The sequence below is a fragment of the Brienomyrus brachyistius genome, unplaced genomic scaffold, assembly GCF_023856365.1.
Source record: "Brienomyrus brachyistius isolate T26 unplaced genomic scaffold, BBRACH_0.4 scaffold365, whole genome shotgun sequence".
NCBI classification, from domain to species: domain Eukaryota; kingdom Metazoa; phylum Chordata; class Actinopteri; order Osteoglossiformes; family Mormyridae; genus Brienomyrus; species Brienomyrus brachyistius.
In genome coordinates, this window is record NW_026042640.1 from 63,817 (window position 1) to 89,470 (window position 25,654).

The 25,654-nt window shown below is 42.8% G+C and overlaps 1 protein-coding gene across 2 annotated transcripts in view; it reads left to right on the plus strand.

Moving 5' to 3' along the window:
* Positions 1-25,201, plus strand: part of LOC125728837 (rho GTPase-activating protein 29-like) — a 34,719-nt gene extending 9,518 nt beyond the window's left edge. The window contains exons 3-23 of one of the 2 annotated variants that reach the window (XM_049005517.1): positions 6,529-6,672; positions 10,432-10,528; positions 10,991-11,063; positions 11,371-11,431; positions 11,846-11,983; positions 12,120-12,184; positions 12,300-12,410; positions 12,541-12,621; positions 13,118-13,285; positions 13,649-13,786; positions 14,183-14,373; positions 15,010-15,185; positions 17,159-17,287; positions 18,698-18,796; positions 19,234-19,397; positions 19,710-19,898; positions 20,651-20,788; positions 21,274-21,506; positions 22,112-22,427; positions 22,524-22,632; positions 22,736-25,201. In XM_049005517.1, coding sequence (XP_048861474.1) covers positions 6,529-6,672; positions 10,432-10,528; positions 10,991-11,063; positions 11,371-11,431; positions 11,846-11,983; positions 12,120-12,184; positions 12,300-12,410; positions 12,541-12,621; positions 13,118-13,285; positions 13,649-13,786; positions 14,183-14,373; positions 15,010-15,185; positions 17,159-17,287; positions 18,698-18,796; positions 19,234-19,397; positions 19,710-19,898; positions 20,651-20,788; positions 21,274-21,506; positions 22,112-22,427; positions 22,524-22,632; positions 22,736-23,550 — 3,635 coding nt within the window. In that variant the 3' untranslated portion in view covers positions 23,551-25,201. Of the gene's footprint in view, positions 1-6,528; positions 6,673-8,429; positions 8,841-10,431; positions 10,529-10,990; positions 11,064-11,370; positions 11,432-11,845; positions 11,984-12,119; positions 12,185-12,299; positions 12,411-12,540; positions 12,622-13,117; positions 13,286-13,648; positions 13,787-14,182; positions 14,374-15,009; positions 15,186-17,158; positions 17,288-18,697; positions 18,797-19,233; positions 19,398-19,709; positions 19,899-20,650; positions 20,789-21,273; positions 21,507-22,111; positions 22,428-22,523; positions 22,633-22,735 lie in introns of those variants that run through there. The other variant, XM_049005518.1, reaches the window with a different exon arrangement.
* The last annotated feature ends 453 nt before the right edge of the window (positions 25,202-25,654 follow it).

Consider the following 25,654-nt stretch of genomic DNA (forward strand, 5'->3'; position numbering starts at 1 on the left):
TATAAAACGTTTACTGCTTGTTAGCAAAGGATTTTCTCAGTCCTTTGAGTTGGATTGATGCGTTTTAGGCATAGACTCAGTTACGACCCGACTATAAACCAATAATTGGTACTGGGTGGGATTTAGCTTTTTTTTAATATGAAGCAAGATGTAACGGAAGGCAAAATGTAACAGATTAGAAAATAGTATTTGGTTTTTCCCTTAAAAACTTACAGTTGGTAATGTTATAACATTTGCTGTCTTGGCACCAACTTGTCTTGCTTCACTAATTGATTTTGTAATTGTGTCTGGTTTTAAGTGCACACTCTCATAGACCAGGTAACTATAAAAGATATTGGTGATTGTGGAAGTGTTGCAGGAGTTCCAACAGTAGCCAGGGGCACCTGCGTTTTTGTACAAGCAGCAAGTTTTATACCTGAGAATACGGACCTTATGAAGGTGGGGGGGGGGGGGGGTATGAGGTAAATCCTCAGCCTGTTGGTGCCTGGATGGCTCTGCTTCTGTTTGCATCAACATCATCTAATGTATTGACAAAACACCACTGACCCAGCCTTCCATGCAACACTGACTGCTCCCCTTCATGTTAGGAAATCGGAGAGTACAGATTTGCGCTTTGTGACCGTGAGTGCCAGCTTTGATGATCTCACTCTGATTCTGTGTATGTTTGTGTTCTGTGGGAGAGCAGTACCAGCTCTCCAGGTCCACGTTCCACGCCGGCAACACCAGGGCCTCTCAGTCACTCAGCTCCATTCCAGTCTCAAGGCCGCGTTGCGAGGCTACGCAAAATGGTAAACATCAGCATATTTGTGACTTGTAAACTTTGTGCTCCTCCTGTGAGTACTTGAGGAATGTAGGAAGAATTTTTCCTCGATCCGAGCAGGCTGTAAGCCACATTAGCATGGATACAGACGAAATAAGTCATTTCTAATTTTTTTTTGTTTTATTTTTCAGTACCTGCATTTGGCTACATTCACTCAAGAAAGAAGTTAGAATACGAGTTCAGATGTTTCTTTGGATTAATATCAATGATATATTTGTTTTGTTTTTTTTGCAACAAGCTTGATATCCAGAATTCTTCTTGGCTTTAGGTTAATTTCACTATTGATGCTTTAAAATGTAAATATTGAAATGTCTCTAGATTATTCTTGGGCCATTTGATAGACTGCCCTTTCATCATTCCTTTTGCCAGTAACGTCATGGAAATTAACTGCAAAGTTTGTTTCTGTTAACTTCTGGAAGGAAGATCTTTCCGGCACATTCAGCTGGTCAGTGACTCTATGGTACCAACGTAGTCTATAAAATTGACATTTTTGTGTTATCAAGCCAATGCCTGAAACCGCTTTACAAGACTCCCACTTTAACAGATGTTTTGATTTAATTTATTTACTTGCTGTTTTAACTTTGCATAGTAGAGAATTTCATTTGTTTAGCCTGAGGTCCTCTTACTTGTGTTATTGAACTTTTGTGGTAATGAATAAGAAGTGTGTAGAAGATGTATACACTCGTAACTAGAAACACTAAATGTCTGTTTAGTGCCCTACTACAACTCATTATCTAGCAATTTAGTTTAAATTGAATGAACTTCTAAATTTAACTCACGCTGGTATTGTTGGTGTAAAGGTAAATACAGCATGTAAGAACTTTTATCCCTAAGTATTTTATTTGTTTTTATTTCCATTGTTATGGTAATAATCCTGCATGGCATCGTGAATGTTTTGGGGGCCATTTTGAAGTTAAGACGTCCAATGAAAATGCCTCCTTATTCTCTCAAGCAGACACTTTAGGCAGATCTAGTGACGTTTGCCAATTCCCAAATGTTCGGAGGTGATGTTTGCTTTGTTTTCGCGTTACATTCATAATACTGGTCATAAACAGTGCCTGAGTAGCATCGATTGAGCCCTGTGTTTTACCATATTAATATTTAGCATGTTAAAATATAAAGGATATGCTAATGAATGCTGATTATTTCAAGAATAACTGATCTGTCTTTTGTGATGATTGCATTAATACCAAATTATTAGTCATTTTCATGGTTGTAGTTCTATCTGTTCATCGTCCAAGCACGTGTAGGTTGAGGGTAAATGGGAGCTGAAGTCCATCCCAGGCAGCATAAGACACAGGCCAGGGAAACACCCTGGATGGGGTGACATATGCACCCTGTAATGCACTATGCACACACTCACACCCAATTATACACTTTGGGTAATTTCAAGATGCAAATTTTCCAACTGCCGGCCTTTGGACAGTTGGAAGAAACCCATGTAACACACAGAGATCATGCAAATCCCACACAAATAGTAGAAGCTGGATTTAACCCACACTCCTGCAGATGCCAGGCAACATGGTTACTAAATTAGCCACTGGACTGTCCTTTTATTGTCATTAGTCAATTCAGGTTTTAGTTGATATTTTCAAGAATATTTCATATTTTATTACATATAGAACTTCAGAATTTTTTACCCATTTTTTTTTAAACAGACAAGTACATCAGTAGGCAAACCCTGATCCTGGAGTGCCGGGATCCAGCAGGTTTTCCATCCTACCTGGCCTCTGAACCACGTCTGTTCTCAGGCAGAGATTGGTCATCAGCTAGGATGCAAAACCTGCTGGATACCGGCCCTTCAAGATCGAAGTTGCCCACCCTTGGACTAGTATGTTGCTTCCTGGTCACTGCTAGCAACCAATTCCAAGTTGTATAAATAATTACATTACCTACCCAGAGCAATGCTAGTTGATAATAGCTAACAGTTCTTTGGTGACCTTAGCATCGGAATTCCTGCAGAGATTATGACCTGAGTCATTGTTTACTGTGCTGTCATTCACAAGTACAGTTAGAAGCTTTGATGGGATTGACAGTGGACAGGGACTTGCGTAACCCAGTTAAAGCATCTGCATGAGAATTTGCCAATGCAACCACTCCAGACTGCTTAGGAGAAGTTTGTATTTTTGTGTGGGGATATCATTCTCAGCAAAATTTTTGATGATTTTCCCGGATGTCAAGGGGTCCTGTGCCTGATGTTTTAGGGAAAAAATATTAAAGGTTGAGGTGGTCAGTGCTGCCTGTTGTCAGCTGTGCTGAGTGGGGGGCCTGAAAGGGGGATACTAACAGACGACTATGTCGGTCCACGGCCAGGTGTGGATCAAAGTTGGATCAAAGCAACACCTGATTCTCCGGGAACCAAGTGAGGGTTACATGGAAGGGCAGTATCTTTCCCAGTGACACAGAGGAAACTAACAACTGTGAGCTGCCTATGCACACTTTACAAACAGTCCTTACAAGAAATGTTCTCCTTGGTTTTGCTGTTGCAGCAGAATTAATTGATTCTTTCTGCTTAAGTCACAATGGACTTTAAGTCTAATTAGCCTGTAGTCTTGCAGATGTAAAATCCAGCAAAAAAGGATATCATGTATTACTAGAATTTTTTTTTTTTACTGAATTTGTAAATTATCTTTTAAACCATCAGATTTTGTGTTGTACGAACCCAGAACGTAATACGTGGTTTGTGTACAATGGCATTTGTTTAAGTACTTGGGCCTTGATTACGCCGGTAACAACAGTGCTGTCTCTAAATACTTAGGCAGCAGGTGAAACTAAGTGCTGTTTGAACACTTGATTGATGGACACTGAGAACATTGTAGATATTTTGCTTATGTTAAATGAATCAATGTCCACATTAACCGCTGGCTGACTGACCGCTATTCAGAAAAGATACACCAGCCAAAGATATTCTTATAACAAATCAAAGAATTTATTTCCTTGTATGCTTGTAAATATTTAATGGGAGTTCCTGACTCCTTGTTAAAATGGTCATCTGCACTATGGGGATCTGAATTTGCCACTTTTTATGATTGTGGGTTTTTTTACGGAGGGACATCCAACTGAGCAGGACTCCTACTTTTGGGAGACAGGACTTGCTTAACGCAGCCCATCTGTCGGGCCGCTGCCTCTGCGTGGGAGTACTTGGGGCCCTTCGTAGTGGAGTATGCCTGGAATGCCATCTCTCGGCATTCGTACAAACACAGTGTGACGCCAAGGTCCCCTGCTTTTCCCGCGTGATCTTAGTGGCTTGGTTTGTGGGGCAGTAACTTATCTGAGATTGGCTTCCTTTCAGTGTTGAAAGGCAGCCGTGGAGTGTTTGAACAGCATTAGGAAGTTGGGATCGATCGTTCTCATGGTGCTATGGGAGTTCATTACAACACCCATTGAAGAGTCTGTGTCTGGTGAAGTTTATTTTTTTTTTACATTTGCGGGAGCACTGGGAGGCAAGTTTTAACTATATTTATTAATTATTTTTAAGTACAGGTTAATTTATTTTTATAATCTTCAAGCAAAATTTGAAGCCAATGGGCTTATTTGACACCCCACGGCCTGCTTCACAAAGTCGGCCACCCGTTGCGTAATCTATATGTGAGAGAACATTTATTCTGCGGTGGGCCTGGTTTAAGGTGTGGCATCTGCACAGAGTGGAATGTGTGTTCTTTGGAGGCAGCCCAGACCATGGAGAACAGGCATCCTGATCCACCTAACAGGAGGGCCGCATTTGTCATCGTAATCAGACATAACTGGACTGCTCACCTTGTCCGCTTGCTATATTATCACATTTTCTGTTGAAACAAAAATTCATAGCAGTTGGCTAAGAACAGTTTTTATATTTTTGGTGATATGTTAATGACTACCTTCTCAAATTCTCAAATAGTTGAGCATGTTCTACAAAGTAAATTTCTTATGACTCGTCATAATTAAGGTGTAAAAGTTGACCAAAGGTAAATGGCAGCTCAGCGATTAGCTCCCCTTATTCTTGTCATTTGTCATCACATGATATGCATTTCTCTGACAGATACAACTGTCGGAATGAATGCAAAGATCACAAACATATTTTTCTTTTCTTTCATGCAAAGATATCGACGAGAGCTTCTTCTCAGTCTCACAGTGATGACCCGAGTACACTCCCTGGTACAGAGCGTCTCCTCACTCCCCATAGTCCGCATCACGCTTAAGATCGATGGCTTTGACTTACCGGGACATTTCTGAAGTCCTTCCCACTTCTGGCTTCACTCCCCCTGTGGATATTGCGGTTATTCAGAAGTACCACACTTCTATTTATCACTTCCTTTGAAAAGACTGTTACCTGCCACACGCCATAATCTCGCCAGTGGAGATATGCCCACTCTACTTTCAGTAGTAGCAGTTCAGTCGAAGTTCTTTTTTAGCCTCTTTTTCAGGTGCATGTTTTTGTCAAATCTACCTCCAATACCTTCGATGTCATGCTCATGGGGCATAGCAAGTACATGTACTAATGAACCTTAATTATTGCTTTTTATTTAATACAATAGAACTTTAGTTATTATAGTAAATTTTTGGTTGGTCACCCTTTGGAAGTTGATTAGTGTTTTCAAAGAGGTTTGTCTTCCACTTCAGCCATGTTTGTCCCACGATGAATAAAAGATTCAGACAATAGAAAGAAATGTGGGGACTGCGAAAGCTGACCTTAATTTTGGTGTTAATGGTGGTGATTATAACGATGATTATTATTATTATTATTATTATTATTATTATTATTATTATTTATTGTTATTATTTGTTATTATTTATTACTGTCATTTTATTACTGTTAGTTTGATTATAAGCTGAAACGGGGAAATTTAATTGTTTTCTGCACCTCTAGTCTAAATCTCTATAAATCATTCAAACCCAAAGTCTTCCATGTCTTTATCTTATGGTTGAAGAAATGTCTTCAGTAACTCTGTATCCTTGGATTCGTGTGAAATGTACACAGGTTCTCTCCTAAGAAGGCAAGACAGCTGAGAAATATAATATTAATTTTAAATGTAGAACTAAGTCTTTTAGAATATCAGCATTGTCAGTGATACAATAGTTGACTCGTTGATAAATACTTTACAAATGTATGTTGTGTCACAGAACCAACCCTAAAACTACATTTCCAGGGAGATTTAACAAAAAAAGCAGTAAATGAATCTCTGTGATGGACAGGTTATGCTGATGTTGAGGTTTTCTGTTATTTTCTCAGCTGTGCTTGTTCTTGGAGAAGCTGGAACGCATGCAATGTAAAGACCACTGATATTGACTTTCTAGCCCTCCTGATACATACAGTGATTAAAGAGATTTGCTCGTAAATGATTAAACATTTGTAATAGAAAACTGGACGTAGATGCTATGGAGGAAAGTGAAGCCATTGTTTTTAGTTGGTTTTGTTTTGTCAGAGTGACATAACACAACAATAACAACATAACAATGACATAACATGATTGTGTACTCCTAGGCCAAACCATAATTGCACAACATTACGCTTGTGCAAGGAGTGTACTCGTGAATGCTATATGGTTTGGATCTGGTGGGGCTGAGACAGACTGCTTGTGCGTTAATATTATAGTCATCTTCATATAATGATCTTCATCTCTGCTGTGACTTTAGGAGAATGGTTTTTGTTTTTCTCATGGTTGTCAGGTTCAGAAGTGAGTGGAAATGACTGCAGCATCCTAATGAGCAGTTTGCTTTTTGTCAAGTAGAGAATGAAGATCACCTCCATCAGGTGGTGCAGGAGCGGCTGGGGGACCTACTGCGAGTCCTCAAGGCGCTGATCAGCAAACACCGCGTGCTGAACTCCGTGGAAATCCTCAGCGCCGCCGGAACCGTGATCGCAAGGGTGAAAGGTCAGTGGCCCGGCTCCCGTCCGTAGGAAGTATGTGCTGCCGCTCGTGCAATTAGTGACCCGTCTTCCCCGGCAGATGTGCTCGGTCGAGTCCTTGTAAATAGGCTTTGAAGTAACTGGAAGAAAAGACCCGCTGTGTCTGGAATGGCGGTTTTGGGGGGGTGTTGGGGTTGCAGATTTATACAGCCGAGGGCAGAGCTCTGAATTATGAGGGGGTGATAAAAATGTTTTAAGCTTAAGATGAAAAAAGCTATTTTGATGGATGTGTGAAGCTTATGCACATTATAGTGGATCCCTCCTCTTAATGACTTTGTTCCTTATTTGTGTGTCTTTCTTTTTTTTGTTTGTTTTACTTAAAATGTTTTTATTATAGACCTTGTGTGAAATCGTAAGTCTGGGGAAAATTTTTTGTTTATTGTGAAATGGAAACTTGATCTAACCCGCATGAATGCTTTAAGGACGACTGTTAATTGTGTTGGCATCCTAGTAGGGGGAAAGCACAGTCTTAACTTTGTGGCAGATAGTAGGTAGTAGCGTCATACGTGTGATTTCCAGAACAGATCATCAGCCCCTGGCTTGATATGGAGGGTTGTAATGTCACGGTCACATGATCAAGTTTAGTGAAGATAGCCAATTAAAGCCATAAAATGTCTTCTCCATCCAAAGAAATTAAACATTTCATGCTTACTTTGAGGTTGGAATCCAGTTGGGCTCCAGATATGAAGAAACTTAAGATGTAAAGAAACTTGAAGTGTCAGTGTGGTTGACCTTCTAATCATCTCAGTACCTGCATTTATTGAAGGAGATTGCTTAGTTCAGTGTCTTGTAGAAAAGTGATATGGAGGAAAGTATTGACCTGAATCAGCATAGCAAGCATGGGTTTGGGCAAGGCAAATCAAGTTTATATAGCACGATTCAGATAGAAGACGATTAAAAGTACTTTGCAAAATCAGAGGAACACATTTAAATAAAAGACTTTAGGCTTTTGGGCTTTCCTTAAAGGAGATCTGAGCATTTGTAGTGGGCTTGCTTCACCGTGTTCAGAGCACTTGCGAGTTATTGCTTTGTCTTTATAAGTGTTTTCATACCTGAATTATGATTTTGTTACTCTGGCCATTTTTCAGAATTCTAAATAAAAGGCATCCAGGGTTTCGTTGCTACAGTCCAAGTTCAGGCAGACAGGATCCAGATGTGAGAATGAGCTGAGGGAATTTACCACAGGGTTGCACGTCTCCATTTGTTGAAGACAGATGTCTCTGATTTGAAGAAATGAACCACTTTCATACTACTGTCACTAAATAACAGTGATGGTTTAGGCATTACGCTCTTTTTTTTTTTTTTTTTTTTTTTTTTTTTTTTTTTAATAAAATGTTATTACCTTACAAAAATTTTGTATTTTTTTTAAACTGTTATGAACTGCCATTACATAGTAATGAATATGTCAGAAAAGCATTATCACATTCAATCTTTTCTTTGTGGGTTTACGTTCACGTGGATGATTTGCTGTGCCTTTTAGAGTCCTTTCTGTGGGTTGAGTTACATGTTTAACCTTAAGCTGTCATCCCGTGTGTTTGATAGCCCTACCTAAAGGCTTGTCTGGATGTGTGTGAATCTCATACATTTTTATTCAACAAACAATATCCATTTGTTTTGAATTAATCAGGGGTGGAAAAAAAACCATGATAAGTTCTCCATCAAAGTGGTGGGTGTTTCCTCGAAGGCCATTTTTGCTGGATGATGTAGTTCCTATACGTGCATTGTGAGCAGCTGCCTTCCCTGGGCATTGTTCCTGCGTGCAGCCTCAGGATGTCCTGGGGAAAGCCTCGGAATAGCAGAGGTTTAGAGTCATGGCTCGCAGGCTGAGCCTTTGGAAGAACCACTTAGACCTGGATAGGGGCTTGTGCCTCTCCTCGTAGGAGTACAGCTCTTTGTGCCTGACCGGAATCTTCCCAGAACCCTTACAGAAGATTTGCCTGGACCTTCCAGAGGGCTTTTATTTGGAAAAGGGCTTCATATCGGCACCTTTCCTGCTGCTGGAAAAAGTGCAAGCTCAGAAAATTCCCAGGCTTGGTTGAGCCGAGCCCCAGGAGTTTGTTACATTTGACCTGAATAATCTTGCTAGTTTCATCAACCGGAGTTCAGTTGGCCGAATGGGATGCGTAACAGTGGGTAAGGCCTGGTTACTTTTGTTTGGATTTCAAGCTGTATTCCTGAGTTTCCTGTGGTATTGTAGTACGGAGACAGGAAGCGGTGGCTTGATAGTTTAATGCATTTAGTTCTAAACTGTTTGTGGTGTTTAGGCTTTCTAGTACATAGACTGAATACAGTTGTCCTTAACTTTGATGATTAGTTCATTATTATATTTTAGTTTCTGGGAGGGATTTTTTTTGCCGCAATTAAAAAATTAAATTTTTTGTGGGGCAACCCATGGGTACTTTGATGACCAGGGGGGTCCCTCTCCATAAGTTTTGCCAACTGGGGTGGGGTCCCCATAAGAGGATTTGTTGATTTGGTGGGGGGGGGTTTCAAACCTGTTATTTTACTGCATGGCCACAAGTCTAGGGGATAACAGCAGGAATGTCAATGAGTTTTGCGCCTGAAACTTGCTTGTCCTTAACATAAAAAAGCTGATTTAGGCATAAACCTACGGCTTAAATTGAAAAATATTTGAACGAGGTGAGTTTCTGAGCTTCTTATAAAATCAGATGAGATGACAGAGATGACAAAGTGCAGAGCTTTTCCTTCTTTTCTGCCTGTGCCGCCTTTTAAGATTCCGGTACAAACTTGCTACCCCACTTTGTGGAAGCAATGAGGACATTTCACTCCTGCGGAGGGGATGAGGTCAGCGTCTGCGAGCATGGTGCACACACACACACACACACACACACACACACACACACACACACACACACACACACACACACATATGCACGTGCAGACCTCCGGTGCGTTCACTGAGTCACACGCGCTTGTTTTGCGTAACTCTTGCAAACGTGTTTTTGCTGGTCACTCACACCCTTATTTGGGTGCTTGGGCCTACATCACAAAGGGGACTTTTGTGAATAGTAAACATTACGGCATTCGTTGTTCCTGTTGGTACACAGTAATACATTCTAAACATAAAGTCAAGCGAAATGGACTTGTGTAATAAGTTAAGTCTAGTATCCCATGGTCGGCAAAGTAGTTTCACCCCTGGGCCCCTGAGCAAAGCCCAATGGTTATTCCAGGAACTGGCTTGCTTTCTCAGTTGTAACATCAAATGTACTGTTTTTGGATAAAAGCATTCTGCTACATAGTTGTATATATTAACTGTCCTTATTTTTAAACTGAGGGGGGATTTCAGAAAAATGAATGGACCGTTTTTAATATCAAATAATTTTTTTAAAAACATAAGAAATTTACAAACGAGAGGAGGCCATTCGGCCCATCAAGCTCGTTTGTGGAGAACTTAACTAATAGCTCAGAGTTGTTAATCTTATCTTGCTCTGATTTAAAGGAACCCAGGGCTTTAGCTTGCACTACGTTAGCAGGAAGACTGTTCCATACTGTATACGCTGTGTAAAGAAGTGCTTCCTCAAATTCTTTTTAAAATGTTCTCCCGTTAATTTCCACTTATGGCCACGAGTTCTAGTATTTAAACTAATATTGAAATAGCCATTTGGCTGAATAGCATCCAGACCTGTTAGAATCTTCTATACCTGTTTTCTTGATATTGCGTTCTACAATGAGTAACTGTACTATTGCATGTTTCCCTGGACAGGTGTGAACTTCAAGGAGGTGAATGAAGACAATAAGAGGAACCTTTTTGATGAGATACACTCTTCCATCGACACGTTTGCGTTCACTTTTGGCAATGTGTAAGTGCCTGTGTTTTCTGCTTCTCTTAAGGAACTGCATTCTTTCAGGCATTGATGTCAGTAACACTGTACGGTGTAAAGTTTTCAGAGCCTTGACGGTAATAGTTCATAGCACACGACTGGGAAATGACATTACATGTAAATTGTGATGAGGAAGCCTAACTTTAGGTGACCTGCTGTCATCTCAAACAACAAAAAAGGCGCTTTGGAAATTTGTTCTTCAAACTCACTAAATCCAGAGAAATTCTCCAAAACACGTCCGATATACTGAGTTAAGGATATTTGCTGTCCAAATAGTTCTCTTGAAATAGCAGAGTCTTTGTAGGGTCAAGCTGAACTTTCTTCACTTGGTTTTGCAAAAATTTTTGCCTAAAATTAATAGGCAATTTGCGTCCTTCTTTCCTTGGGATGCGGGTGCTTTCCAGCTGTGATTGTGTGTCACTTCCTCTCTCCTTCCTCCAGAGTGTCAGACTTCCTTATGGGAGATGTGGACAGAGGATCAGCACTGGGACTGACCCAGACTCTCAAAAGCCGAGTAAGGATTCATGCTGTGTTTGTTTGCCATTGCGACCATGTGAATCGTATTATTCATGATGTATATTAAGAACTAATCATTTGGTGAAGTATGTAATATTCACCCTTAGTGAAAAGAGATTAGATATGAGCCTTATCACTCAAGGACGCATCACGTGCATGTTTGCCAAATTACGAAACCATGCTTTGAACATTTTTTCACTCATGCAGTTGATGTCAGGAGGACACATACATCTCAAAAATGTACATATTTATTTATAAATGGTCGAGTCTGACCCTACTGATCCTGGATCTGTTTTCTTTTCAAGTCTTTTGAGAACCTTTGTGCAGAATCTGGGGGATCTTCTCCTGAAAAGGATGACAGCCCAGGTAAGAGTCTCTCCACATCCACATTTCCTGTTTGCGTTTAAGGAACTCTAAATTCCCACTGCCTGATCCTGCGCCCCAAAGTTTCGAAACTCCTCTCTGCTTTTGATGTGAGCTTGCGTACAGACACCAAATACCGGCAAGCTTCTGCATCGGGAGTACAGCTGCAGTCTGCACCAATGCAGTAGGGTACAGTTGCAACAGACTGTCTATGTTGTTACACTAAAGAAGGGGTGGAAATCCTTAGCGGGTCTGCTTAGCGTCAGCAAGGATTAAGATGACCCCCCCCCCCCTTCCATGGGCAAAGTCAGCGGGAGCTTTTCTCCTGCGGAACGCAGACCAAGTGGTTGCTGGTCTTGGTGGCGATGCAGATGCCCCTCTGTCTCACCCTCCCTGGTGTCCGGTGCACATTTCCAGGGTCGCCACGGGCGAAGGAGGTGGACAGTGTGCTCTTGGGCAGTGACAGTGGTGTGGAATCGGCGCTGCTCTATACCAAGGCCTGGTCAAAGTACACCAAGGATCTTCTGGCCTGGGTGGAGAAGAGGCTCAGCCTGGGTGAGTGGGTGGAGCTGGATTTAAGCATGCTATCTCATGGATTTGCCTTCGTGGCATAGCCTCCAGGCTGCCTCTACAGGGTTTGTTTTACTCTTTGTGCTCCAAGAACATCTCTAACCATCGTTTGTGCTTCCAGATATCGAATGCGCAAAAGCCTTTGCCAAAATGGCCGAATCTGCAAAGACCCTCACAAGTCAGCAGGTAGCCGAGCTTATTGGGGCTTGAGCCTGTCAGATACTGAGGAACGAATAAGATGCATGAATACCGGTGTTTTTAACGCAGAAATTACTTTCTTTTTTTTTTTTTAATGCTGAAGGTGTACATGCCATTCCAGGAGGCTTACATCTCCGCCTTTAAAAATGACATTGAGTACAGCCAGTTAGTGCTGCAAACTGCCGCTGCACTGCAGTCAAACAAATTCACTCAGGTGTGTATAAAATTAAGCCGTTTCTTTTGGCTACTACAGCTGCTGCAGTTTTCATTTGTTATAAACAAACAATGTGTCGTCTGTTTCCCTTAAAATGGTACTTCTTTTGTTTTTCTTCCTAATGCTCTAGCCCCTGCTAGCTCGGAAGAACGAGCTGGACAAACGTAGGAAAGAGATCAAGGAGCAGTGGCAGAGGGAACAAAAAAAAATAGTGAGTTTTTTGAGTTAGCTCACTGATCCTTATGATGTGAAGTGTAGTAATATGAAGTGTAGGTGTTCTTGATATATCCTGTATATCAATATGCCCTGATGAAATAACATGTTCAACTCAAAGTAGCTTGATTATCATCTTCTGCTATATGATGTATGAGTGATAAATAGAATGTAAATATGGAGGACTTTTAATTTTCAAAATACTGAGACATGGACATAAAAACAGAAAAATGCAGTTAAAAATTCAGTTAGTAAAGGGGCAACACTATACAACACTATGTAACACTATACAATGAATTTTCAATAAATAGATGGTGAAGCACTAAGATCTGCCCTAGCTGGCATATATGAGTATATGGTCCACATATCTGGATTTGCTTATTAATGTTAGTACAGTGCGAGCGGGTGCAAGTGTGCGTGTGTACACTGTGATGCATGCTCCTGTGCATGCTACTTGGTCATGAGGAACTGTTTCACTTCCTCCTGCGGTTTAGCAAGAAGCGGAAAATGCGCTGCGGAAGGCCAGGATCCTGCAGGCCCAGAGGCTGGAGGAGTATGAGCGGGCGCGCTCCTGCACCAGCCGCGCCGAGGAGGAGCAGCTGACTAGTGGAGGCAAGCAGCTAGAGAAGAGGAGGAGAATGGAGGAGGAGGCACTGCAGAAGGTATGCACCCTCCCCCACCCCGTATGGCTTCCCGTATCCCTCCTCTGCAGAGAATAGTCTTGTAATATTGCATCACTGACATCAAGAATCAAATTTGGAGAATTTTTTTTGTGATTGTCCAAGTGGGTTACACAAGTTCAGTGAAATAACGGTACAATCAAACACAGTATAAAATAAATTCTATAAACTAATTAAAGGTCGATTATTAGCAATGATGAGTCGCATTATTAAAGCTGCTTTATCAGGCTTTTTATGTTTGTCTGGAACACGCTGCAGCTGTGCAGCTGTGTTATAATCTTTGCTTTTGTTTTGAAAGTGGCTTCTCTGTCTCGTGCATGGGATTCTGCTCGTGCCTCGTTTCAGGCTGAGGAGGCTAAGGAGCAGTACAAAGCCTGCGTTGCCGACGTGGGGGTGAAGAGGTTGGAGCTTGCGAACGTCAAGGGCGAAATCCTCACGCAGATTCGAGAGCTGGTGTTTCAGTGCGACTTGACATTGAAAGCCGTGAGTGTCTGGCTCCAGAAGGGCACTGGGCTGTGTTGTGGTTTAGCTACTGATAGATAGTATGTCACCCCATTCAATATTAGCCCTTAATCGCCAGTGTTTTCTGGGATTGGTTTTTGTAGGATGGATGCATGGATGGATATAACACATAATAATTACTGAATAATTCAAGAAGTTCCTCTGGAATCAATATATTTTTTTATCTTAATAATAGCAATATGTTATTCTTCATTAGTATTTATTTTTATTGATCATTGTTGCAGTTGTTGTGCTTGGTCGTGTTGTTCTGTGGTTGATCTTGATCCTATTATTCTAATATTAACTATATAATTATAGGCTGTGTCACCTTTATGATTCAGCTGCGGTGACTTGTGGCCTGGCCACTCCCTCCCACAGGTGACAGTGAACTGGTTCCAGATGCAGCAGGCTCTGGCCATCTCCCTTCCATTAAAACACCAGTCGCTCTGTGAGACGGCCAAGCTGTACGATCCGGGACGCCGCTACACGGAGTTCGTCAGGAACCTGCCCAGGGAGCTCTGCAGGAGAGAGGCCTTCTGCTTTGATGGGGCCGGGCCCCAGAATGCCGGGTAAGGCGACAAGCCTTAGAGGAGCGGTTCACCGGCAATGCCGCCAGCACTTAAGATTACGCTCTTCTGAAGAGTGCTCTGGAACCTTGGTGGGGGAGGGGTGGGGGGTGAGCTATGAGAGATGGTGAGAGCGAAGGTGAGCAGGGGAAGATAGCTAAAGGACACCATAGTGCTTCTCTGGACTGCAAGCGTGTCATTGTTTACTTTTTTGCAAAAATAGTGTCGCAACACTGTCACCTTTCGTATGATGCACACGACTTGGAGATTATAGTGGTTTTACCCCAGGCTGAGTTTGAACATTTTTTTCGAACAGTTATCTCCATCACTGGTGGTACGTATGAAGCTAATTGCTAAGTTATTGTGCCACCCGTAAGATAGCAATAATAATTAATAAATACTAAAACTGCACAGGTATCGTTGTTATTAACTTGAGGGGAGTCTGAAGATGGCATGTATTTTGTTTGGCTAGCTTTATGCAGATCATGTGACACCAGTGCTGGTCGTTTAATCAGGCATCCCTCAGCATGGTCGGCTTCCCAGAAAAGGCTCCAGATCACCGCAGAGGGTGGTGAATGTGAAGGAGCATCGAAATAATGGCCACCATCGGTCAGACGTAACCTGGTGCTCTTCCACCAGGTTGCAGCCGAATAAGCGGACGGGGATCAGCACCAGCTACTCCCACGGAAACCTTTCGCAAATGTCCCTCAACTCCGGGGATTTCCACAGCAATGAGGAGGTGGGCAGTCCGGTCCAGTCACACATGGGGAGGAAGATCGGAGAAAGGCGATCCAACAGCAGCACGGACATCCACGGTAAGCTTTAGGGTTTGAGGCAGGGCCTTCTTCTGGTGCACTAATGAAACGTTCATGAAAAGGCCCCCTTTAAAGTGCATTGTACAGAAATTTTGTACTTGTTTCACTTTTTACATTTTTTTAAATCCTTCTTTTTACTTTTTGTATTGGCTTTTTAATGTAGAGAACCTGTGAAGTCGTTCCTGAGAAAATGTCTTTTTCATGCTCCTAAACTAGTGGATTTTTAGAGATGCGTGTTTTGCATTGGACAGCGGCGATATGTATATGTACATTTATGTGGAAAATGGTTACATCACTTTATTTAAACTATTTTCACTTTTATAGTGCATTAATGGAGCGGTTAGCATTATTCTGTCAGGAAGCAATAGGTTTGATTCCGCACTATAAAAGGTAGCCATGGCCCCAGTAGACCTAAAGATAAATAGGTTGTGACAGAATAGAAGAGACATTCCTGGCTGATGAGCCGTCGCAGTGTCAGGCAGGTATGTGCAGCCTCATTAGTATCAGAGATTGACTAAACAGCGACATATTGGTGACTCGTTAGCACGCAGTGGCAGTGGGTGAAAAGTGACCAAGTGAGGAATGAGATTGGCAGGTGGGGGCTGTGGGTTTGATTGTCATGCCTGAACACAGCTCACACCCTCTTCCCAACTATGTGCTATTCATGCCTTTTCATTATGCCTGGAAATTAAACCTCGTCCTGTATTCACAGGGAAAAAATCCGGCAATTCCTGTATCTTGGAATCAATCCAGCTTTTTTGTCCTCTTTTTATTGTTCCTTCCACTCTTTCTGTAATTCACAAGTTTTCAATTTTTATGCTTGGAAATTAAACCCATCCTGCATTCACAGGAAAAAATCCCGCAATTCCTGCATTTTGGAATCAATCCAGTTTTCTTTCCCTTTTTATTCCTCCTTCCACCCTTTCTGTAATTGACAAGTTAAGTTTTTAGTTTTTCAACTTTGTGTGACAAATTTACATATTTACTCTTGAAAACTTAGTCATGCTATTTATGCCATACTCAATGTATATTATATAATAATGTTTTGGTGGAGTGGTGGCTCTGAAGCTAGGGATCCGTGCCAGCAGCTAGAAGGTTGCTGGTTCGAATCCCATGAATGCCCAGAGTAATTCTAATGCATTGGGTCCTTGAGCAAGGCCCTTCACCTCCAGCTGCTTCATCCTGGGTTAGGGTTAGGGTTAGGGTTGACAGTAATCTATATCCAGGCCCATAAGCAGGTTCTCCAGTTTACGGTGAATAACTTGTGGGTCGTTGGCAGGATTGACACTCTAACCACTTGAAAAAAGTCACGCTGGTCCATTCGGACTAGTGTGGTGCTGAGGTATCACCTGCCACATGGCTGCACTCAGGTTCTCAACACTGAGGTGGTTTGTCCTGTGGTGATGTGCTGTAATCGGTGCACGCTCCTTATCTCAATGTTTTGCACATTTCACTTCAAAGGTTTTTATCTGTAAGATAACTGAGCCAATCACTTTTTGTTTAACAGAGATACTGCACAAATATCTTATGATGTAAAACTATATGATATTATATCTGTATAAGTGTGTTAGCCATCTCAAAAGCTCCCCTAAAGTTACCCCTGTACTTGCAGAGACCATCCAGCACACCGATGCATTTGTTTTTGACCCCTAGTGAACCTTATGTGGGTCATCAGTACCTCACTGACTTTAAAAGTAATTACATGAATTATATGAGCTTGTCATGAAATGTATCGAATACATGGAATGGCTGAGGTGCCCCTGAGGAGAGTTTTGGGATCTGAAGCGGTGTTCATCTGGCCGTCCAACTAGATAGTATCAACTTTTTGGAGAACATAAGAAATTCCTATTAGTGTTTGTGTTAATTTGGGGGGGGCAAAGGAGAATTGTGACTAACGGCACATTCTGACTTCTGTTTAAGACCTCAGGATGGTGAATATGAACCTAATTGCATTGAACATGACTGTGTTGCAGCACTAAAGGTCCAGGCCACGTTTCGCGCCTGGAGCCTGGGTGGTCAGGGAGCTGGTATGTGCAGCGACTCTGAGAGTGCCGGGGGCAGCAGCGAGTCCCGCTCTGCGGACTCTCCCACCGCCAGCCCAGGTAGGCGTTTGGCCCAGGTCTTACAGCGAGAGCTCCAAGGATGTCTGTCCCTGGGGAATCTGCGGCTCTGAAGCCACTCCTCGCTGTGCCCGTTTCTAGAAACCTTGAAGGGAAAAACAAGAATGAATGTTTCTGCCATTCCGTCATCTCGTTTCATGGGTCGTGGGTGGATTTTGGCAAGTGACTTGTTTTTTTATGGGATACCTGTTTTCTTCACGCAAGACGCCACACGCTTTTGTTGCGAAGATGCTGCCAGCCTTGCTGACAGAGCAATGGCATATAATCAGGAAGCCCTTTTCATTTCGGCCGATTGGGCGGGTCTATCCCTTCAGGGGTGCCCCCTGTCTCATGTCCTGTGCTCTCTGGGGTAGATTTCAGGCTCTCTGTCACCCTGTACTGGATAAACAGGGAGGGAGGGATGGATGGATGGATGACTGGACAGACGGACGGACGGACGGACGGACGGACGGACGGACGGACGGATGGATGGATGGATGGGTAGTGGGACATATATGAAGCATCCTTGTCCATCTTATTATATATGGGAGCAGTGTCTGACTCGGTGGGCTAACCCTCTGTTCCAGTGATTGGAAGATCGCTGGTTCAAGCCCAGACCCAGCACATCTGTGGGCCCTTGAGCAAGGCTCTTAGTCCTCAGTTCCCTGGGCGCCGCTACGGATGGCTGCCCTTCGCAGCCAGCTTGCTCTGACCTACAGAGGCAAGTTGGGGGAGGAGTAAAGAGAATTTCCCCACAGGGATTAATAAAGTGTCAGATATTATAATTGTTTTATTCTTGTGTAGAATATGCAGCTTTTGCTTTCAGATATAATGAATAACCCATGGGAACAATAAACATCTTGCTGTATCTGACATTACCTCATCGTGTCTCATGTTATGGTACGTGGTCATGCTTAATCAGAAGGTTCCCCCCCCCCGCTGCCGCTTCAGTGACTAATACAGGAGGGAGTGCTGCTGTTAAATGGTTCTGAGAAATGTCCTCTGGCTGCAAATCAGCACCAGGCCCATTGAGTTTGAGTAACTGCATTTCTGTGGGTTGATGTCATGAGGAATGAAAGCCCCCTGCCCTGAGAGTGTCCTCTCTTTGTCGGTGCCTTAACGCCGAAGGGTGTAAAAATGCGGGGAATGTGTCCTGCAGTTGACTGGGGTGGCCTATTCATCTGGGGCAGGGAGGGGGGGGGGGGGGTCGAGTGCTTGATCGCTGAATGGAGGTGTGAATTAATCCATGATGCACATTGTGAGGTCTTTTGTGTGGGGGGGGGGGGCAGTTTACCACATATGCCAAGTACCCCCCGCTCCCCACCATTCCCCTCCTGCAGCGACACGTGGCATGCGAAGATGCGTTAAAAACAGATGCGCACGATAACAGCAGCGACCATGTCCCCGGTGCAGGTGACTTCAAACGGAGGATTCCGAGGACCCCCTCGACAGGCACCATGTCCTCCGCAGATGACCTGGACGAGAGGGAGCTGCCGTCGCCCCTGGATACTGGTGAGTCAGACGAGTGTCAGGAGAGAATCAGCTGTACAAGGTGTTTTTTTTTTTTTAATTTATAATGTGCTGAACGTGAGTCAGAACCAAGGCTGGACTGGGATTAAAACTCGCCCATGGACCTTTGTCTACATACATACCCAGGATGAATTTTGCCAGCCCACAAGTCCGTCGGCCCTCTGGGGAAATGCCCAGTTCAGCCCTTATCTGAACCACTGGTAGACATTTGGAAATGATTTAACTCAAGAAGCTGTCAGTAGTACTGGTTTTCTTCAAGTTTAATTAAAAAATATATTTATAATATACATCACATGCATGTTCATAAGTTGTATATGCAGTTCATGTAGTGAATAATATGGATTTGATTTTAAAATAACTCTTTCAAATTTTGTTATTAAAATGTTATTTACTCATCTACCTTTGGTATGCTCCTCCAGGATTGAGTGACATGGCGAATGACTCTAGCAGCTCTCCTGGACCTTTCCGGAACACTCACATGTCCAAAGCCGCCCAGACGCACAAGCTACGGAAGCTGCGCTCCCCCTCCAAGTGCCGGGAATGTGACGGTCTGGTCGTGTTCCATGGGGCAGAGTGTGAGGAGGTACCAGGACTTTCCGTCAGCTTATTTACTCATGCCAAAAGTAGAAGAATTATACTTCCTAGATAGAATTATTTTCCCTAGATATGTTTATTTTATGTTTAAATTGTTTAGCAAACACTTATCCAAAGAGAAGTACAGTTGAGAAAGTAAGGTCAGCCAAGATAAATTGGGGTTAGTGGTCTTGCTCAAAGACCTACCACTGAAATCACTTTGCAAAGCACAGGATTTGAACCGACGACCTTCTGATCAGAGGCATTGTGTTTTAACACATTGAGCTGTATATGAATGTATTTATATATGTATTTTTCCTAGTGCTCTCTTGCTTGCCACAAAAAGTGCCTGGAAACGCTGGCAATCCAGTGTGGCCACAGGAAGCTGCAGGGCAGACTGCACCTCTTTGGGATCGACTTCACACAGGCGGCTCAGAACAACCCGGACGGCATCCCCTTCATCATCAGGAAGTGCACGTCGGAGATCGAACACCGTGCCTTAAACGTCAAGGTACCGGCGCCTGTGCGCGACACCCTGCTGTGTTAGCAGATTAGAGCTAAGCAGACGAGAGGGGGAGAGAGGGGGAGAGAGAGGGAGAACCAGTCAAACTTCTGGACCCACCTACTAAAAATCATTTTAACATAGCAACCCTGGGGACACTTTTGGGCTATTTAAGTATTATCTTATGAATAAGGAAAGAGATGCTGTGACAGATGACCACCCTTCACTTTAACCCTATAGAGCTGATTTTGGATGAGCTGGGTCAACGAGTAAGAGCAAGGTAGCTGATTTCTGTACTGTTGTAGAAGCAAAAAGAAGATATTTTGCAGAGAGAATTTTAGAAATTTTTGAGATGTTTAACATTTCTCTCGGTCATTACAATATTAGCCTTTTACTATAAGGTGAATAACAGCTAAAATGAAGACAGATGTAGGTGTACTTTTGACATGGATGGATGGGTGGGTGGGTGGGTGGGTGGTTGGGTGGATAGATAGATTGATGGGTGGCTGGATGGATGGATGGATGCAGTAGCTGAGTACATGCATTTAGGCAATTAATGGACATTTAGATAATAATAGTAACAATAAATAATAAGCAACAATAAATAGTAACAGTGACAGGAAAAGTATTGCATGGAACTCCCTGCTAATGGCTCAGAAGGTGCCTTAGCTGTTCTGGTTTCAGTTGTTTCAAAATCTCTTAGGTGCACTCACCAGCCATTCATTCGTTGTTCCACTTAACATCTGTTTTTCTGGATTAAGGGTATATACCGTGTCAATGGGGCGAAGTCCCGGGTGGAGAAGCTGTGCCAGGCTTTTGAAAACGGCAAGGACCTGGTTGAACTCTCTGAGCTGTACCCTCACGACATCAGCAACGTGCTCAAACTCTACCTGCGACAGGTACGCCGCCAAGTGACAGTGCCACCCTGGTGTGTCACCTTTGATTTCTAGTGAAAACTGACATGGAAAGGCTGCTACACCCATCCAAATTTCATAACTGCTTATCCGGTACAGGGCCTGAGGCATCCTGAGACTCCAGCACATTGAACACGCATAGCATACATTCATATAAGCAGTCAGGTTAGACGCACAGTTTCAACTAGTTTGTGGACTGTGGGAGACAACCAGAGAATGTGGCCAGAGCAGTGAACCCCCATTCCTCGGGGTATGAATCAGCCATGCTCCCCACTCTCCAGGATTATCAAATCGCTTTTTTTTTGTCACATGACATGACACTTGGTGGAGTACCAGTGAGTGAAAAATTGTGTGTAGATATAGATGAATATAAATAGATTATAGATGAGTATAAAACATGAATGATATCAGTAAATAATTGATTGACTGGGACCCTGTGAACCTTGGTAAACATGGTTTTACCCTTGTAGCTCCCAGAGCCACTGATCCTGTTCCGTTTCTACAACGACTTCATTGGCCTGGCGAAGGAGAGCCAGAATATCATCGTGGATGAGGTGGACAAGGCCACCGGGGGCGCTGTTACTGACCAATCCCAGGTCAGCGTCGAACTCAACCGGGTGCTGTTCAAGGTGAAAGATCTGCTGCGGCAGCTACCCCCAGTACACTACCGGACCCTGCGCTTCCTCATAGGTCACCTGCACAGGTGCGTTCCACCCTCAGGCTGCACTTTTAGTGCGTAATCGACAACAGGAATCACATGAGGTGCCGATGTGTGTGTCTATGAAACAAGCATTTAATATGAACCCGTCTGTGCAGTGTGAGCCCCTGCTTGGTACAGTTAGTGTGTTCTCTTTGTTTGCATGACTATCCTACGTCCAGATCATTGTTTCTCAACATAGTCCTTGGGGACCCCCAGACAGTCCACATTTTTGCTGTCTCCCAGTTCCCATCACACCTGAACCATACAATTAAGAACAAATTGAACAATCAAGATCACCAAATAGTTGGTACAGGAGTGTTGGGATCTTGGATGAGGAAAAAATCTGGCCTGTCCAAGGGCTGTTAAGGACTGGGTCAAAAAACGCTGTTGTAGGTGAATTGGTGGCTATGAATTTTTCTTTGCATTTATTTGGTTGGTTGTTTGCTTGCTTGAATGTCCTGCAGTGGACTCAGGTCTCAATGTAGTGGAACATAAATGAACCTAATCTGTAGTGAATCACACCAATTGTATTGTTGTAGGGGGTTACTTAGCTGTATTGATGCCTTTACCTTTTGAGGTTTTGAAATCTTTCATAATTCATAATGTAGAGTAACGGAGAAGGCAGACGAGAACAAAATGACAGCCAGCAATTTGGGGATCATCTTTGGGCCCACGCTCATCAAGCCGAGGCAGGTGGACGCCGACGTTTCGCTGTCCTCGCTGGTAGACTACCCCTACCAGGCCCTCATCGTGGAGCTACTGATCCGCCACTATGAAAAGATCTTTGACATCCCCACCAGCCCATCGCCCCCAGCAAGCAGGACCTCTCCAGGGACCCCAAAGGACATGCCACCAAGACTGACCCCCCAGGAGAAGGAACAGATGCTCAGCAGGCATTCAAAGTCTCTGGTGGACATCAAGGAGGTAGGATTGCAATTGAGAAGCAGACAGGAGGTGTCCAACAAAAAGCATGCTGTGATACCAGGAGCGACTCTAACATACTTTCTGGTCTCCTTACAGGAGAGCATTAAAGTGTACAAACGGCACTCGTCTGTAATTCCTTCTAATCGTTTGATGGATGAGGTAATGGAAACAAAGGACAACTCAGACTGGAGGAAGACATCATCTGGTAAATATGTTTATACAGCCAATGTATAAAGTTTTTGTGATGTTTTCTAACATTCATCAATATTTTGTGCCAAAACCATAATTTTTAAATCTTGCTCTTGTAGTTTTCAGCTCGGTTTCAGAAGAACTCAATGGACATAAGGAGGAGATCCATAGATCCAAGCTGGTGTTTAGCAAGTCCTATGACAGCCCAACCAAAACCCATCTGCGACCTCTGCGGACCAGACTGGCGTCTCGGCCCGTGAGCCTTGCCCTAGATAACCCATCCGGCCTGGCCCAGGCCAATGAGGTAAACTCCAGAAGCACAGCAGATTGTGATCGCAGTCCTCCCATACAGGAACTGGAGGAACCAGACCGGTCTGGCTCCAGCATTAACAGCCACAGTCAAGACACGCGTGTCAAAAATCTGACCCTCAGGAGAACATGGGACAAGCAGTACAGGCATTACAGCGTTACTCCTAGAACTGCGAAGATTACGGTCAATATTTCCCCTCAACAGGAATCAGGGGATTTTGAAAAACTGTCTTTGACTGTACCATCAGAATATATCACAGGAGGCTTGAAGAATGATGCAAATGACTCCAGCCCTAAACCCACTGTCTCGAGGGCACCCCGGACATTACAGCCCCCACCCGGAACATTCTACAAACCTTCTCAGAACAACACTATGACGCAGTCCTCAGATGTGGAGGTGAAGGCATACGTTTCACCCACCAACAGTGCAGGAGAGGTGAGTGTGGAGGAGTCTGTCGATGAAGAAACTGTTGACGTTGAGGTGGAATCTACAAATGTTCTTGTGACACAGCCGCAGTTTTCTGGCTGCGGTGTGCAGGACGCTCTCCCAGTCAAGCCTGTATACCAGAGATTGCGACCCCGACGCCTGCCGGAGCTGGAGCACAGGGAAGCGCATTTTGTATGACAGCTTACATCATGTAAATCGTGAGCCATGTTGTGCCATATCATACATGAAGAACGTATGACAATGAACCATGGAAGTGTTACATGTATTTATGTATTCTTATTAATCTGCTTGACACTGCTTGTTGTTGGAATAAGCACACAATTGCTCCCTAAAATGATGTTGCACTTAATGATAAAATTATTTAATGTTTAAATACATATTTAGGGCAGTAAAAAAGAACAAGTAGATCATGTATATCACTGCCATTTTTAAACTATGAACAATGAAGGGAAAAGTTTTTTACTTTTTTTAAGCAACATAATAAACATCTTTATACATTCTTCACACCTTGACCAACGTGAAAAGTAATTTTTTTTATCACTGTCTGCATCTTTATTTGCCAAAAAATGATTAAAAATCTGTTACTTTTTTGTTACGTCACTTTATTTAAATTATTATAGTGCACTTACATGGCGTTTTTCTAAAATTAGTTGCAACCATTCGCATTTTCCAAATGCTCTTTTTGCTCATTGGATGCTGTGCTCTGGAAGAGGTTGAGTAAATCCACCCCCCCAGGTTATGGTGTCTGTACATGTAGACCTAAGCATAAGTTAAACAAGTACATTTGATGTTCTGTGTATTCTGTATATCTGTTAATGTCTCCTGTGTATCACCTCCAAGGAACGATTGTTGTAAAAATATGTATTCACTATATATCCTTTTTGCAAGCAATTCATAAGACCATGAAATTCATTTTTATTAACTTTTAATATTTTCTTAAATAAATACCCCAAGCAGCTTTAAAACATACCAGGAAATGGATGGCTGTAAATACTTCATGGTATATTATTATTTACAGGTATGTTATCATAATCCTAACCAGGGACGGATTATGGGTTGTGTGGGCCCCTGGGCAAAACGTTCGCGAGCCCCCCCCCCCACCACCACCAGCACCACCACCACAATTCAAGGGCCCTTTGCAGCCAAACGCCCTCCCTATAGGGTCAGGGGCCCTTGTAGGCAGAGGATCAAAGAATGTAGGCCCTCTAAAATAGACAAACGAAAATACATTGTTAAGCGTTGCAAATTGTTTTGGGCTAGGGGCCCCACGGGCCCCCTGCACCCCAAGGGCCCCTGGGCAGTGGCCCCGCTGGCCCGGTCCGTAATCCGTCCCTGATCCTAACCAAGATAAGCGGTTAGAAAATGAGCTGATGGTTTGAGTGGATGTTCATCCTTTGTTCATCAGAACAAAATATTTTTGTGATATAAAGTTTTTAAGTTGTTTGGATGCTAATGTGAACAATAGGTACCAGTTGAATTTATGCGTATGAAGTCAAATGAATGCAGCAGGTTCTGTTACAGTCATACTGATATACTTTTTGATAAAATGACTACAGTAGGACGTGTTATGAGTCACTTCTCTTGAATTAAAATTTTTTTTTGATTGTTTAACATTTTGTTTCCGTCTTTGGCGAGACGAGCACGAAAATGCTGCATCCACAAGAAACACCGAATTATTCATATTTAAACAACTGATTGGTCTATAGCTATTATATTGTATATATTGTATCTGGTTTATGATATATCGCTGATGCTTATTTTTATTACCTCCTCTGTCATATTGCTTGTACACGTGTTTATATATAATTATATTAACTGTTACAGCCAACACTTTGACGAGTCATTTTCATCAAGCTGATTTTGCCATGCATTGGAAAATATGTTTGTCTCTGCTGGTTTCTACGGTTACCTTAGTGGCACATTTTATTCATTTACTTTTGATAGTTCTTTTTTTAAGTACAGTGTTGAGTCTACATTCTTAAATGCCTGTCCTGATTTAAGACCCTGATAAAAGGTCCCGAATACACAGAAATGGCACTATTCATATCTATTCATATAAGGAAATACTTCAGAACTAAACTCTTTTCTGGATCCCACATGTTTTATCCCTGTAATTATTTAGCCCTCTACAAGGCATGTACTCCTGTATATGGCTGTGCCAGTTTAGTCATTGACCATGTAACTGACAGGTAACTATAAGCTGGGTTACTGATATGTTTGTACTTGCTTTGAACTAACTAGGTATATAAAGCATGAAACTGTAAACTAGCACAGTATTTGA